Raw genomic sequence first — 17,619 nt, 5'->3', positions numbered from 1 at the left:
TCTCCCTCTCTTTCTGTCATATTAATGTATATTATTAGTAGTTGTGTAGATGTATATCTGGTTTAGCAGCACCTGAAATGTTCTAAAACAAAACTGTGGAAAAACTCAAACACATGAAAATTAAAATTTGACCAGACACACATTTGTAGTTGTGAGTATACACACACACCTTTATTCAAGCTCACATGTCAAAGGGCTGCACTCACCTTGCCCTGGCCTTTCATCAGCACTATACTGGAGATAATAGACGGCTGTGCCAGTCGCCATGGAGACTCCACTTGAATGGTGCTCAGGGAGCGGGCTGATTTCTTAATGATCTGATATTCCTAAAAAGGGAGATGAATACACAAAGAGAGGAAACAGTCACAATTTATCTGACAAAACCATCACTGTTGTTTACACAGTGGCGAGTTCTCATTTACTCTAATGGAACATCTGCTCTCCGTGGGACCGTGGACTGAGCCGAGTCCGTCAGGTAACATCTGTCTTCTTCTGTTGTGTTGTCGTAGCTGCTGATGGAAAATCACTTAACTAACCAAACTGAGCTCTGTGGGGGTTTGTTGTGGAGACGTCACACCCACACTGTGACTCTGAATGTTCAATTAACCTCTCATTAACACAGCAATTAGAGCAGCTCTCCTCATTACTGTTGTCATGGCAGTCAGGTCGGAGAGAGAGAGTGACCAGGCTTTGATCTGCTGCTTCTAACTTGACAGACATGGAGGATGATGCATATGCTCATATTTGTACAATTAATTTACATACACACACGTTTGACTTTTCAACTGTGATTATTATTGTCATTTTATTTAGTGTCATTAATTATCTAATTTTATTTTTAAAAGGATAGTTCAACATTTTGGTAAATTGGCCCATTGCCATAATCCCTATAGTCTTAGGGGTAGGTTAGGTTTGTTACATTTATTTTTCGGTGGGAGCTACGCTACGGAGGCATCAAATACACAATCCATGAACTCCAAAATGCTCTTGTGGACAAGTTGTGACATGCACATTCACCACGCTATGAGATAATAACTGAACATTACGAGACCAAGTTATTTTCAAGGTAAATTCATGCAAAACCGCTGATGCGCGTTCTTGTCGAGGGCAGTTTTTCAGCAAGCAGTCTCTGCATTTGCCTCGAAAACAACTCTGTCTCGTAACGTTCCGTTATTATCTCATAGCGTGGTGAATGTGCAGGTCACAACTTGTCCACCAGAGCGTTTTGGAGTTGTTGGATTGTGTATTTGATGAGTTTGATGAGGCAAACCAAGAAATCCCATTAGCCTCCGTAGCGTAGCTCTGAGCAGCTTGCCACTCGACGGTTCTAAAAATAGCTTGCACCAACAATTAAAGGTAACAAACCTACTGCTATGACTATAGGGATTATGGCAATGGGCCAATTTGCCAAAATGTTGAACTATCCCTTTAACTCTTACATGAGTAACCTGACAGCTCCATCATAAAGAGGCAGAATATCCAGTTATAACCTCTGACTAGTGTATGAGCAGGTTCAGGTGAGTTTATACAAGGAAATATGGAGCTCAGTTTGCTCACGCCAAAAAGAGTCATAAAAAAAGTCATACATCTCACACATAATCCCATAATAATAATAATAATTCACATTTCCTCCATGTTATTCTTGATAAATACACATACACAGACATATTACATCTTTAGACCTTAAGTTGTGTAGAGAACAAGGCGAGGCGTTCACTGACCTGCCTCACTCCAGCAGTATCTAGTTGTTGAGGTAGAGAGTGTTTACGTCGGCCGGGTGGAGGCTTCTCTGCCGCCTCACAGCCGCTCACTCCGTTCTCCACAAACAGCTCGTCATCCTCGCCCACCGACTCCAGGCGGCTGCTCCCTCCTGATCCAGGAGGAAAAACAGTTTCAGAACTCTGCACCGAGGCGACACTTTCAGGTTCGTCACTATCTGAGTAACTTTCAATAACTCTGGATAACTAGAGGCACACTCCTTTATGTTTAGACGTTTAGAGAAAAGGTTAGGAAAATACCAAACTGTGGGGTCTCTGCTTTAACAACTGGAGCATCATTACAGCCCCATATCACTGATTTACTGGTTCCATCTCCTGGATCTTTCAGCGTGAGTAGATGTACTAGGATACCAGTGTTAAGCTGCCAGTCAGGAGTACATGCACTGATTCCACCTGTCTCTGTGTGGAGCACCGACCTTGGGACCGGCTGCAGAGCTTCATGGGTTGGGGGTTGCCACAGGATCCTTTGAGTGACTCCGCCGGAGTCTGTTCTTCTATTTTGTCCACGTTCGTCAACTACGATTAAAGAAAACAAAACAGAAACACTTTCAATCCATCTCTTCTGAAGCAGCTTTCTTTTATTGTCTCCTCTACAAAACAATGGACGCTGTGACTGAAACAGCCGATCTGTGCTCTGTGTCCTCAGCGTAGGTGTGCTTCTGCGTAGGAACACTCAAGTTCAACCCTTGAGGAAATGTGAAGCCCAGCTAAAGGGCTGTTTGTTGGCAAAGTGGTGAAAATATTTGCAATAAAGAAGCAGTTCAACTGATGTTGTTGTTTTTCTGTGGCTGAGCCTTTCCACAGCAGCTCATCATTCAGCCTCTGTGCTCCCGCTGCTCCTCTACACCGAGAGCTGATCTGACCCCGACCTGCTGACATCAGTGTGTATCATCCCATAGTGAGGACTGATTTGATACTACAGGATAATAAAAAAAACTGTAAAGAGCGTTGTGCATCAGAGCAAAGAAGATGAATTGATTTCTGGGAAACCTGCTGTATTGTCCGATGGATACACGGTGTCAGAGAGGTTGCACGGACTTGCAGATACCTGACACCAAAACCAATGAATTATCTTTTGAAGGTTTCTGTTTGTTTTGAACCACTGATAAACTGACAACTTTCTTTTTTTTGGTTTTGGGCTTTTATGCCTTCAATTGATAGAACAGCTGTAGATAGACAGGCAATAGAAAGACAGAGAATGACTTGCAACTTCTTCTCCCTCTGGTGTCTGAACAGGTGTGTGGAGGTCTGTGTTTTCAGCTCTGACTGAGACTTAAATGTTGGTATGTGATGTCTTTCTAACATCTGATTTGGTTTGAAGATCAGTTTAAGTGTGTACTGTAAATGAATATGACTGTAATTAGACATTTTAATTTGTTAAAGCAGCTCTCAGAATGAAACAATTGGCCATTTCTGATACTGGTACCAATATCAAACAACTGACTTTATGCCTCCGTCTTGACGAACCGGAGCAGAATCAGGATTATTCAACCCTGTCTCTACCAGGAAGAGGTGAGAGAGTGGGTGCGGAGAGAGATATCTGCCCTGCAGGAGGTCACTAATCCTCCTGTAAGAGGGACTGCTGCAAACAGGATCAGTTCAGGCACCACACAGATTCACTATACACACACACACGCAAACAGATATATAAGCATGTACTACATGGTATCTGCCCGTACCAGGAAGGGGTTGTGCAGACTGGTGCTACTGTTGGACGTCTGGGGCGAGCGAGGGAGAGTGGCCTGAGAGAGGGAGGACGAGGAGCCGCAGGTGCTGACGAGGTCCGGCAGACTGGTGGATGGGAAGCGCTCGAAACCCACGTCTGACTCCTCCTGCAGGGACAGACAGGAAGTAAGCATAGTGTGTGTGTGTGTGTGTGTGTGTGTGTGTGTGTGTGTGTGTGTGTGTGTGTGTGTGTGTGTGTGTGTGTGTGTGTGTGTGTGTGTGTGTGTGTGTGTGTGTGTGTGTGTGTGTGTGTGTGTGTGTGTGCGTGCTCACCCTGCTGGCCACCACCAGCTGGACCAGACCGCTGGCGGAGCGGAGGATGGCGACAGCCTCCTGGTGAGTGAGACCAACTAGAGACTGACCGTTAATCATCAGCAGCTCGTCACCAGCATGAAGACGACCGTCCCTGAAACACACACACACACACACACATTCAGACAGATTCAGACACACACTTTACTGCACACACACAGTCACAAACTAAAGTTAAACTACTTTGCACCACTGGCAACATCTAGCTAGAGATGCACAAACGGCTTTTTTCTTTAATACTTTGAAGCCAAAAAAGAAAAAAAATGTACTGAATCAAACAAACAAAAAACAACAACCTTGATTTACACCTGATTTAATCATAATCAAAATGTTTGTCTTGCCTTCCAGCCTCCAAAATGTGAGAATTGACAAAAAAATCTGTAATGTGCAGGCTTCCTAGGTTGAAATCCACATGGTTTTACGAGCTGTTACCTCAGTTGTCTTCCAGTGATGTAACTATGATTCGAATTTGCATAATACCACCCCTACCTGGGACCGGTAGAAGGGGTGGTATTGTGCAGGGGTTCATTTGCATTTAAAGGGACAGGTACTGAAACCAGCCGTTCTGAACAGGGCTGTTTTCAGAGTATGAAAAGAGAGCTGTGATGTTTGATCCTTGGGGTATTTTGCCCAAAGCATGCCACAGACATGTCTTTAAGACACCTGGGAACTATTTTAATTTGTGGAAAGGGGGCATATATGTCTCCTTTAACACAGTAGCATCAACCAAACCACAAACACAGAGAAATGAATGAACACTGAAGCTTTTTGGTAAAAGGCAGTAGACAGTAAACACAGTGGACAGAGACAGTGTTAAAACCACAGGTAGGTGGATGTGCTCTGTGAAGACTGTACCTGTGAATGGCGCCCCGCTCCTCTATGTGAGCAATGATGATGCCATGAGGTGAGCGCTTGGAGCCCCGCCCCCCAGTAATCTGGATGCCCAGGCCCTCCTGACCCTTCACCATGTGCATCTTCCAGATGTGGCTGCCCTCTCTGAACTGTAACACAGTTCACACACAAATACACACTCAATACATTGCACACATCCAAATAATAGGTTTTTTTCTGCTTCTTCTTTCTTTCTACATTGTTGTGATATTATTTATTCTACACCTCTTGACATTGACGCTGCTGTCTATGTGCTTTTAATTGTCCCCAGGGGATAAATAAAATCTTTTGAATTGAATTGAATGAATTGATCTATGTTTCTCTGGGATTTTTGGGTTGTTTCAATATGCGTTCATACACAAAAAAGTGACACATGGCTCAGAAATGACTGTAGGTAAATCAGTGGGTGTGGACAGAGATACTGCAATGGGACTTGTCATGTTGAGCTGGTTGTTTAAAATATGGCCCTAAGTCCTGTTTGACCTCTGACCTCCCTGCTTATAGCTTCAGCCATTTTGGGGACTTGAGGGCACTGAAGGATAAGACAGGTCGCCTCCATGCCGGATGCAGACATCATTATTCATTTACCATCCCGCTGACGTGCTGGGATCATACACCAGCTGTCTTTCTCAATCCTCTAACCTACATGTTAAACCACCATCACTCCAGTTGTTGCAGGGCTGGTGATCCTGTTGATCCCCTCAGACATCTGCACACTGATCTGTCGTCTCCACTCACACTGCTTGTTTAGGTCATTATAACATCATCCTCTTCATACACTGAGCTGTACTGTGCTGCGCTGCACGTCCTGCAGCCTCCACGCACCATGACCACGACTAATATACAGCTTTCATCTGCACTAATGTGTTCAGCAGCTGTCGGCAGCGACTCCAGGCTGTAGTAGCTTCCAACATTCAATAAATAAAAGTCAAGTTTTTACTTCTATGGACGTATCAACACGCTGCTGATTTACCACAGTGGGCAACTGAAGACCTGCAACAAAGGCGCAAAGCTGAGGCCTTATGAAAATATGTTCATTCAACATGTATTAAAATCACACCTAGAAAAAACATGCATTTTAATGTTTTTTGAAATACAAATCACAAGAAAAAACAAAAGCCAAATTTACCTGCAGGTACAAATAAAGAAATCTAATCTAATCTAAGTTTGTATCTTTGTATGCCAATGCCAATTTCACATGTGAAAAAGTAAATGTCAAATTTTAAGTTTCCTATGCAAATCTAAGTTTCAGGTTCAACTGGTTTTCATAAGTTTCATATGAAAATTTACATATACTTCACACATCACACCACGAAAATGTTCCAAAACATGTGCCACCACGTGTTCCACACATTTCACATGTGGTTTTATCATGTTTCCACATGTGCGAAATTCAAAATGTTTATGTGAGAACATGTGGTCTTGATATGATGTGATCTTTGCACATGTGAAATTCATGTGGTTTTTCCGTTCCTTTGCTCCGTCTCCGCCACAGAAACAGGTGCAGAATAAATAATAATACACAACCACAGTATCCCCAGGTGGAGGAGCTGAAAACTTCTGTAGTGCAGGGTGGGATGGCTCACACATCTAATGGAGGAGAGAGAACTGTTGATTTTGGACCATCTGACAATGTGCTGTATTACTTTCTCTCTCACTTTCTTCACTGTGTGTGTCAATCAAATTGTGTTTTAACACCCATGTAATAAATTATTACGATTTCTTCAAACCTGATCAGCAAAGCCAGGCAGTAGATGCATCAGAGGAAAATCCGGGCCCCTGGTGGCCCCTCATATTGGCACATTTTGCCATGACAACTATAAAAACTATTTAAACCACCCATAAAGACATGCAAAAGACATCCTCCTCTGCACCTGCGCAGATCCGATCCCTTCTTACCTGGTTCGAAGGTTCGCTGCTGACAGAGTCCATCTTGCACTCTATCAGCTGACTGTGACACCTTGCGGGCAGTGTGGCGGTGCCTCCGCTGTGCATACGCTGGGGGGCCGTCCGCAACTGCAGAAACGCATGTGGAGTTTCCTCTGTGGGCGTGTGTGAGGACAGGATGTAGCCCGGGTCCCCTCCTGGACTGGCCTCGGTCTCAGTGGGACCAGAGGAGCTGTAGCCGTTGTAGCAGCTCTGGAGCTCAGAGTCCGTGCTGTCCCTGGTGTCCCGGTTAAAGGACGATCGCGATATCACACCAAACTTGCGTGTGCGTTTGCAGTTTTCTGATTGGTCGGGGGGATGAGGAGCAGCTCCGACCTGCTGCTGCTGATGCTGCTGCTGATGCTGCTGCTGCTCCTCAGAGCCATCACTGCTGACAAGCACACCACCGTTCACATCACACGGAGGGAGCGGGGCCTTTCGCTTGACTCGCCGCAGCATGATCAGGTAGATACAGCCGCCGTTCCAGCACTGGTCAGCCAGGTAACTGTGAACAAGCATTGGAGGGATAATGATGTCATTACATACAAGTTCAAACACAATCCATGTCACAGATCAGTGTTTCCCTCACATTTCCACCTCAATGAGTCTCACAAAGCAAATCACACAGGACGGTGAGCGGTCCTAGAGTGCAGGACTCCTCTACGACCATGATGAGAGGAAACACAAGTGTCTGTCTAATTTCTAAATCTTGTGTTGTTTAAATGTCAAACATGCCGATATACCATAGAGTTCAATCTGAATATCTACAACAACCAGTCAACAAACAGTCTCTGCATTGTGTTGGGGACAGTGATGATCCACTGGCTGTCAGTTGACTGGTTGACACTCTGACAGCTTTGACGCTTTGATGTTGATTCATGGATGTTTTTATTGCTCACAAGCACTTCTGGATCTGGTCTCAATTAATATTCAGTCTAAAAGAAATCCATAATCAAAAGAAACCTAAAATATTAAACATGTGAGCTGTAAATAAATATATCATACGGCCAACATTCAGACTATTATCAGAATCAAACAATTATGTCATAAATTATCTGAACACACTACTGCTAAAAATTAATTACAACACATCTTTCTATGAATACCTTCTCTGTCAGATGGGATATTCATAAATATATTAATGAATACAGATCTTCATTTCATTGTCACACACTCACCTAGGGGATACAAGCCAGATATGACTTGCTCCTGTGATCATAAACTTAACATAGGGCAAAATATAAAACATAAAATAAAAAATATAGAAACGAAAAGATAAAAACACTTCACCAAATACAAGTAAAAAATAAAAAATCAATTCTGTATTACAAGATTTTGCTGTGAGATACAGGACAACCGACACTGACAACCTAACGTCATTGTGCCACTGTCTGCCACTTCATACACACCTGCCCACACATCAGACCGACCGGTTATGACCACTCACTTAAACTGGGGGTGAAAAGCAGGTAGTGCACGGCCCTGGTGCCCCCACACTTTCACTCACTCATGTTCTGGTCAGTTCCTCCTTACTACCTGGTAAACTCACCTTCATACTGTAACAACAATCCACCCAGGTGCAGGCACACCTGGATTTTAGAGGAAATAGGAGAAGCCACTCCGATTGATTTATTGCATGACTGAGTCCAACAACAGTTTTTTTTTTGCCGTTAAAATAGCAAAAGTAGATTTGGACAAGACATGAATGCACTTAACACCATGCGCTTCGATCATTAAAAATGGAGCCATAAATCAGTTGCTCAGGATGGTTCAGAGCTGATGCAAATCTGATGCTCAAGAGATTGTGTAAAAAGTTGTGTCACTGGAGCATCTCTGTAGTAACTGAAAGTTTTATATTTACATCTTATCTATATCTAGACAAGGTGCAGGTTTGAACATGGAAGGCAGGGACATGCCCCGACCGATATTCAACTGAACCCGTTCTGCTTGCACTGAATGTATTTGACATTTCCAATGTGCACCCAGAGGCTACATATCTGAGATGGCTGATTTAGGCATGCCAGTATTAGGGAAACTGCAGCTGCACTGAAAATAAATACACAGTTTGTCTTTTTAATCTTTTAATCTCAATCTGTTTCTGTGTATAATCTTAAATACAAAATCAGGTGATATGTGAATCCATTCAGCTGACTGCATTAAATCGTTCTGTTTTGGAAAGGTTGTTGTTGAGCCCAAACCCACGCACTTGCCAGGCCCTCCGCACACTGTTCAGCAGCTGTTCACTCACACTGACAAACATCAGGCAGATGTGACTTCCAGCTACAGCCTGTGTGTGTTCCTTGCTCGAGACGGGTTTGTAGCATTATAGACAGTTGATCATTCAGAAGTTTATGAGGGGTTCAGGATGAAGTTGATCCTCTGTTGTGGTTAACATTCCTCAAAGACCAGACGACAGAGGAGTCTCTGCTGTGACTGGCTGTGACTCATGTTTGTCTGCTGCGTGGAGTTAATGGTGCAGAAGCTGAAAATGAGCACCGTGACCAGTCAGATCACAAGTTTGTGTCTGTGCAACTATTTCGCAACAGTGTAGGATCTTATCTACTTCTCCACACGCCAAAAAACAGTCCAGCTTGGACCAGGTTCACAGAGCCGCCCTCCATGCCGGCTCAAGCCAAACATTAACCTCCAGGTCCGACTCCAGCAGTGAGTCAGTCCTCATAGGCTCTCTCATAATTAAAATGTCCAACTTTACGGCATGAATAAACATGTTTACAGCCTGGAACAAAAACATCTTTGGTCTCTACAGCTCATTTCTCATTCATGACAACTGTTTATATAACTCACTTGTTTACATTGTATTATGGCTTAAAGCTATGAGCAATTGAGGGCGTGGTCTCTTTGAGTGGCAGGTTGGTGAGTGTATGCTTGCAACAAACTAGCATGCACCGAAGTCTCAGCTCCACCCACTTCCATTTTTGGATTAAATGGGAGTTAAAGTGGTGCAATTTATATTCAGAAGCTGAATATAAAAAGTGAGTCATTTATATTTTCTTATGATAACATTAAATGTGAACACAGCTAACAGTCATATTACAAAAATTAGTAAGTGCTGGCGTTCACAAACGTAAGTTGACGTTACCTAAGAGATCTGTACTGAATCTTGCGATTAAAGTCTTAAAAAAAAGTTAATTTTCTCCTGATTTGTTTTCATTTGTTTACATTTTGAAAATGTTCAGAGGATGTGTGGCTTGTGAAAAATGACTTCAATATTTAGGTGACTATGGGGCTTAAGAATCAACTATAATATGTGCTTATGTTCACTTCTCCCGTTGGGGTCATAGACTCAAGACCTGCTGCTGGTCACCTTAAGATGCAGGGTGGTGGAGAAACCCACGTGACACAGATACAGGAAACTGACTCGTCTTGCTTCTAAACCGTCTTTGAGAAGGTCACTCTGAGCTTTGAAACTGCTCTTCAGAAACCTGTGGGTGACGTCATGAGGCTATTTCCATCTCTATCTAGAGTCTATGGTCCACACACAGGTGAAGACAGGGATGATGTAGATTTTGTTACGATTTTATTTAACTACATCTAATCCTTGATCCACCTCTAGCACCAGCAGCCTGGTCCAGCTCTCTTCTCTGTGTTGCAGGTTAAAACATGACTCAGGTCAGCAGGTCATGTTTACGACGACCACACGAGGACAGTTGGTGTTTTGTGGACAAAGCGTTTCAGTGTCCATTTAGGAGTTAGGACAACAAACAAAAAAAAATGTAGTCCTGGACCCAAAGTGGGACTGTTGGGGCTGTTGGATTCATCAGAGCGCTCTCAGTAAAGATCTCTGGCCAGGTTTATATCCTGTAGCATTTAGCAGCTGTGGTTAGCATTAAGTGTTGTCACTGAGCTGATCCAAAAGTATCTGTGGGACATTGTCAGATGCAAACTGGGGAAATTTATCAGTTTATCTCATACCACAGCTGCTGTTAGACAGATGAACATGAGACAAAGAGATTTGTCATGTAGTAAATATCGTTATATATAACAGACAGATTACTAGAGTAGTAGGACCTTTAAAATCTCTGATTGTATTTCAACATTGTACTTTTAACAAGAGCAGGTCAAAACCTTGTATGTATCTGGGCCACTGATGATGAAATCCGGGTTTTTGTAACTGTTGTCTGACAAAAATCACCAAATACATTAAATGAAAGATGAAGATTAAGCACTCAAACACAGTCATTGTGGCAGGAACTAAGCCCAAATGTCATGTGCTCCACAAGATGACCCACTACTCCACAGCCTCCACCTGGGATCAAAATCAATGATCAGAACTTTTTACTGGACTTTAAAGGATTGCTGCTTCGATGTAATGATGAACTGTGATTTGGTGTTTAATTTACTAGATTTTTCAAAACCATATTGTTAGGGGTGGGCAATATGGCGATATTAGATCGTGAAGGATTAGAGTGTGCAGACGATCTGCCAAAGTGCAGAGATCGTAGGATCGTCTGGGGCTCATTCTATAAATTGCAGTTCTATGCTGCAAAGCGCAAACAAAGGACATTTGCAAAGTTTGCTAAAAGAGATAACAACAGTTACTTTATTTGACCCTTTTCAATCAGCTATTTAGTGTTTTGATACTTAAAATCCTGTTAAAATGACTGTGTTGAATAAAACAAACAGTAATGTCTTCATTGATATTTTACTTTCATGTTTATTGAAAGCTACCTTTTATGTTCAAGAGTGCACTTTATCAGAGTGTTGTTTACCTTTTACTATGTTTACGTTGTTTGCACATGTTGGCAAAACTGCAACTATTTAGATTAAAATCTGTTCAGAAAGGTTCTTTGGCCTAAATTGTCTGTTTTTATTTTTTCGATTTAAGATCGTGATGAAATCGAAATCGTGACTTAATTTTAAAAAAATCGTGATATGATATTTTTGCCATATCGCCCACCCCTACATATTGTTATTTCTTTTCATTTTCAGCAAAAGTGAAATCATATGAGATGTAATGGGACTTCAGAAGCTTGTGTCATCCATGTTTGGTTCCTTTGTTCAGTTTTCTTACCTGGCTCCGCTGACGTCCACTCCCACCATCAGCTGCCCGTTCACTGACAGCAGTTCGTCCCTCAGTTTGATCCCTCCACAGCGAGCAGCCGGGCTCCTCTTCCTCACCTCCGTCACCCAGATGCAGCCCACGTCCATGATGGGGCCCTGGTCCCGCCTCCTCCTCGGGCCTCCCTTCTTCCTCCCATCCGGGTCCCCAAAGATAGGGATGTTCCCGAAGCTAAGGCCGAACTCAGCCGTGTCCCCTTCGTCTTTACTAAGGCAGACGGCATGGACCTCCGTGTCCGCCCCCTCCCTGCAGGAGGAGGGGCTCGCTGAGGGAGCTGCGTCGCCCTCCATAAAGTTGAACTTAATGTACTCCACCAACTTCTGGATGGCAGCGAGACACACGGACATGTCCTCCACGGTGCCACTGTTAACACTGCTGCTGCTGCACACGCTGTCCCTCTCCCCATTCTGGCTGGAGTCAGGATCCACATGCTGCAGGAGGGGGAAGAGGAAGCGTCAGTGATGTCTGTTTTAACAATCACAGGGTTTTATTTCACCAGAATAATGGCTGGATTTTTATCTTCAATCTGTGCAATGTGTAAACTTTTACAATATCAGAGTGGGTCATTTCCTGCTGCACTGTCAGCCTTACCAAGATTAGACCAAACAATCAGTCGCCATCAAAAAACATTAGACACACAGCTGAGTGATAAAATACTTAATGGATGAAGCTTCTTCTAGATAAGACTTCTTATCCACGACAGGAACCAGCAGTGTGTTCTGGCTCGGAAAAGAAGATCTTTAAAATTAAATATGCACTTAGAGAAATTCTACGTCTTGGAGCTGGTTGTATTGATACAGGCAAAATTTGATGCATTTGTTGTAATTAGTGGAGTGGAGTGTAAATCTAAATTTGGTTAAACTCCATAAGAGGATGTGCACCACACCAACCAACCAACCAACAAACCAGGTCTCAGGTGTGTAAAACTCTGTAGATTCATGACTTAAACTCTGTGTACACACAACACCAAAAATACAAATGCATGCTTTTCATTCTAGAAATTGTCTGCATGTGAAAAAGCCTCATTCCCTCTCCCACAATTTGCAATAAATGGATGAAGACCCTCCTTTAATCAATCAGTTTGTATAAAAACACTGATTATGATCAGACTCAGAGTAAATCAGCATTTCACGATAATGATAAGATGTTAAACTGAAGGAAACAATAAGCAAAGAAGAACAATTATGGGGCTTTGTGTAGCTCAGTGGGTTGCGCAGGCGCCCCATATACACAGGCTGTCGTCCTTGCTGCAGCGGCCCTGGTTCAATTCCATCGGTGGCCATTTGCTGCGTGTCATTCCCCCTCTCCCTGTCTCTCTATTTCCTGTTTCTACTGTCCTATCCATTGAATGCCTGAAAACCCCCGCATAAAACATAAAAGAAAGAAAAACAATTATTTCCACCTCTGAATTGTGTAAATGTAAAACATCAAATGATTTTTATGTTTCCCTCTATGTCACTTCACTGTAATTTGGGTCACTTGAAGGGACATATTGAGTGAAGTGATGTATTGTGACTGCACATTGTGTATAAATACTAATTTATTTGCAGGAAATGGGCTATGCATGGCTTTTGTGTGTACACAAAACGCATCATTTCTGCATTTTGGTCCCATCACATCATATCAGCTGTTGCTGCTGTTACATAACGCTGCTGTGCATCATGAGAACCGGATGGTACAAACACAATGCACCCAGCAGCTTCCACTTGTTTCATCAGGGGATATACAAATGACTGTCAACACACAGAACACAAGTGATTTTTAATGTAGGGTCTGTAACCACACACCCATCATCCATGTCTCACTGTGATTGGCTCAGAGCTGCTGCACTATAGACACCATGCTTTCATACAACATGTCAGTTCTCCATAAATAGATATCAAGGACAATGAGACTTCCTGTTTACATCCCTTCAGATATACACATAAGACGGATTTAGCGTCTCTGGGCCTTCAACAGTCTCAGATGTGGGGCATTCGCCATTTGTCTCACAGGAACTATTGGCGTCAATGACTAAATCATAGTTCACTGTAAATTATAATCTTTTAAACGCCCTACATTATTATCACCAAAACGTTCTCACATTCATTTAAAATATCTCCAAGTACACAAACAGTGTGATTGTCATTACAGTAATCATATTATTTTGGTACATATACTTAGATTCTTTGCATCACTGTTACTACAGGAAGTATCTAATTGATCATGTATTTTAATTGAATATGATCATTTTTGCTCCTATATGCCAGGTCTAAAACTGGGCACTGGTTTTAATGTTGTTAATGTTCCCCTCAGAATCTGAGCCGAGGTTTTCTGCCTTAACATTAATCTGATATCATATCTAAGCAGAAAGATAGGGATGTTGCTAAATCAATATCAATATCAACACCAATATAGATGAATGAATGAATGAATGAATGAATGAATGAATAAATACATAAATAAATACAGCTGTGAGATGAATCCTGGAATAAATAAAGTAGATAATACATGTAGAAATATAGAAATGAAGGTAAATATAAATATATAATTGAATGAAAAATGAACGCCATAAAAATAAATAAATATACATACACATAAATAGTGTTTTTGTTAAAAATGACATTTCTATTTATTTCAGAGGATTTATATTTTGCAATGCCACAATTACTCATCTCCCCAGACTTTTATTTCCTAATGCCAGTTCAATATGTGAGATAACCACGCCCCCTAATTTGAATATTAAAGATGGAAATAAAAATGGAAGGGAAGTGGCTTAAAATATGCCATTTGGAAAGCAAAAGTAAGCGATCCGGTCGTTTTGGCTAACTTCGTTAGTTAGCAGCCCCCGCCCTCGTCATGGATCTATTAGTCCTCGTCCCTACGTCACCACATTCACGCACATCCCTTGGCTGCACACACAGCCCTTCATGCCGTTCTCTCTCCTCATTGGATAAAGGTTGTAGGATACAAGGAAAGTTTTCTCCTCGGCTCAGAGCAGAGCAGAGTGACTGACAGACCCGTGTTTCGGACCAAACACTCTATGTAAGTGATTGCTGTCGGAAGATATAACTATTTAAGACTTATATTAACACAAATATTCCGCTTACTTCTGCTTTAAGTATTTATAAACTAAAAGTCCCAAAAAATAACCAAAGATGTCATTTTATATTTAAAAAAAAAAAAAAACTGTTTACTTTAACATTTATTTACTAATCTATCTATGTAGTATTCATTATTTTAACTAATTGATTCATTTCAGGGTTTTTTTTTCTGTATCTATTAATTGATGTATTCATACACTTAAAGTAAATAAGCATGTAAATGGTTTTCCACAGAAACACATGAAGGGTGAGGTAAGTTTAGTACCTTGGAGCCAGAACTGTCCTGACTCAGGTTGCGGTCCTGCTGTGATCTTGAGCTCTGTCCCCCCTGCCACTCCTCCAGCAACGGGAGGATGCTGAGGGCGTTGTCCTGAGTGATGGGCATCCTGGCATCCTGGGCCTTTGGGTGGGTCTCTCACCAACAGCCACACCGATTCTCCCAGGCACAGGATCCAGTACCAGGGTGGGCCGACAGCCCAGAATCCATTTCTGAGAAACTCTGCTCTGAAATCTCCAGGTGAGCCAGGGTGGAAGATCTCAGACTGATGGCAGGTTATCTCTGCAGCACCAGTTCATCACCTGCAGACAAGACGTGACAAATTAAAAGATGCATGAGAAAACGCTTTTCATTCTTTCTGTTTTTCCTGCTTTCATTTATTTCAGCCCACAATCAAATTTTACAATAAAATAAACAAATCATCATCATGCTATCACATTGTTGTTTGAGTCCTTTGACATTCAGGCTCTTTCTTCTGATTGACACAAAATATAGAAAACTCTTTCTTGCTAATTTTGATCCCTCTCTCAATCAGACAAACTGATATGTTACAATTTCTCAAAACTCAGGAAAAGGGTAAAGTAAAATAATGTATTAGAATTATAATAATACACATTGAGGAAATAGAAAAATATACAATCATGCACAGATGAACAGCATCATGGCCAACAGTCAATAACAGTACTTAAACAGCAGATCTGCTTAATCAGGAGGTCAGAGGAGAAAAACTTAAGACCCAGTTTTTGTTTTTTTTGTTTTCCAATTTTTGTGCAAGAAATGAAAGAGCCCATTCATCACGAAACCTTCGGAGTCGACACATGGTTCAAACCACAAATTACTCAAAATGAACAAAATCAGTCATCAAACCCAGTTTTGGCTGTTCATAAAAAAAAAAAAACAGCAATAGTTTGTCCAGTAAATGAAACACCACGTGACGTAAGACTGACTCAGATTTAATGAATCTGACCCACATGTGAATGTTCCAGTATGCGCGTGTGTGTGTGTTTGCACAATTTCACAGTATCTTATAATTTACATCTTGCAGAACATTCACAGTGGATCAGACATAGGACGAAAGATCATCAACATCACCTGCTCTTTACCTATGAACAGTGATTAGTCCAGATTGAAGGAGTACCCTTGTATATACACTTATAACTGGTGGACATGAATCTGTATATCATGCATTTTAACACTTCCATCAGTAGACACTGTCCCTGGTTGATACAAATCCATCTACAAACTTCTGCTTCTCTTCTGCAACCGATCAAGCTTTGCCTTGTAAATGACTGTAAAGTTTGTTGTCAGTCCCTCAAGGGCCCCGCTCATAGTAAAGTGAGGAATCTGGGTTGACCCTCCATCTCCAGGCCTAACTACAGACAGAGAGCGGAGCATGGCCACATCTGTGGCAGATATAGACAAAAACACAGGCTACACAAGACCACACTTAAATGACTATGCAGAGCAAATGAACTGTTGGGCTCTGTGGTACCATCTGTCTCTACTATTCCTGTACATTACAGGGCCGGCCCCGCTCTGGCCCGAGCTCAACCGTGGGCCGGGACGGGAGGTGTAGGTTTACAAGGAAGTAGCTGAGGTAAGGGGAGGAAGTTAAAGAGATGGACAGGAGCTGTTCTTGGTTTATTCCTGAAATGATCCTGTGCAGCTCTGTCGGGGAAAGATAACTCTGATCTCTTATCTGACTGGGACCCTGATGACAACTGCATTATCAGAAATGTAGGATCCAGTGTTTTGTTTTGTTTTTGCTTGACTCATATAAGAGAATAAAAGTTTGATTTAATTTTGATCATTTTGTAAGTTAATTGACGATAACTAACCAGCCGCTGACCAAGGATGTTGTGGTTCGTCAGCATGGACTGTTCATATCCACATGTTTTGTGGAGGTGTGTTTTCTAATTGAGTAAACCTTGTAGTAAAATAGACCAGAACAGATAAACTGCCCCGTGTTTCCAGTCCAACAATAACAAACCTCCTGTTTGTTCCCGCTGCATTGGGGAGGGGGGTGGGGATCCTGATGTGGGCGTGTAGAGAAAATTCAGCTGAGTGTACAACTCTGTGCATCACCACAGACGGCTGGCAGGCTCCTCTGCTCCCTTTATTTAGACAACCCCTGGGAAAGGACACAGACTGAGCTGGAAACAGGCGCTGAGTAAAAGTCAGGAGGACAAACGTATATATACACAATCACACCACGCCTGTAAATCACTGTCAACAAACACCATGTCAGAGTCAGAGTCAGAGTCTACCTGCACCGTATCAGTTTTGTGTTTTGCTCATTTTGATACTGGGTTTCTACAGTTGCTGCTGGGCCTGAGGAGAGTCACAGGTTGAACAGATGAGTGTGACTGTGGCTGCAGCAGGACCGACTCCCATCATTCCCTCTGCAGAGCATGTGATGATAAGACTGTGCTAAATATTTCACATATTTCACAGGTAGGGTGGGTCGCCTGCTGATAGACCTCTGGTCCCCCGGGCCAGATACTGAACTCTGACACGCTCTGGTTTGTAAGTGAGTGCATGTGTGTG

At 42.3% G+C, this 17,619-nt stretch overlaps 1 protein-coding gene across 1 annotated transcript in view; it reads right to left on the bottom strand.

Moving 5' to 3' along the window:
* Positions 1 to 15,180, bottom strand: part of pdzd2 (PDZ domain containing 2) — a gene marked incomplete at its 5' end in the record, with an annotated part of 29,491 nt that extends 14,311 nt beyond the window's left edge. The window contains 9 exons of the mRNA XM_083978549.1: positions 207 to 326; positions 1,722 to 1,870; positions 2,195 to 2,294; positions 3,458 to 3,610; positions 3,777 to 3,909; positions 4,671 to 4,816; positions 6,606 to 7,137; positions 11,665 to 12,143; positions 15,061 to 15,180. Coding sequence (XP_083834675.1) covers positions 207 to 326; positions 1,722 to 1,870; positions 2,195 to 2,294; positions 3,458 to 3,610; positions 3,777 to 3,909; positions 4,671 to 4,816; positions 6,606 to 7,137; positions 11,665 to 12,143; positions 15,061 to 15,180 — 1,932 coding nt within the window. The remainder of the gene's footprint in view (positions 1 to 206; positions 327 to 1,721; positions 1,871 to 2,194; positions 2,295 to 3,457; positions 3,611 to 3,776; positions 3,910 to 4,670; positions 4,817 to 6,605; positions 7,138 to 11,664; positions 12,144 to 15,060) is intronic.
* Positions 15,181 to 17,619: the final 2,439 nt, after the last annotated feature.

The sequence above is a fragment of the Trachurus trachurus genome, assembly GCF_905171665.1.
Source record: "Trachurus trachurus genome assembly, chromosome: 9".
NCBI lineage: Eukaryota > Metazoa > Chordata > Actinopteri > Carangiformes > Carangidae > Trachurus > Trachurus trachurus.
Note: the sequence above shows the minus strand (reverse complement) of the source record. Positions and strands in the feature narration are given on the sequence as shown.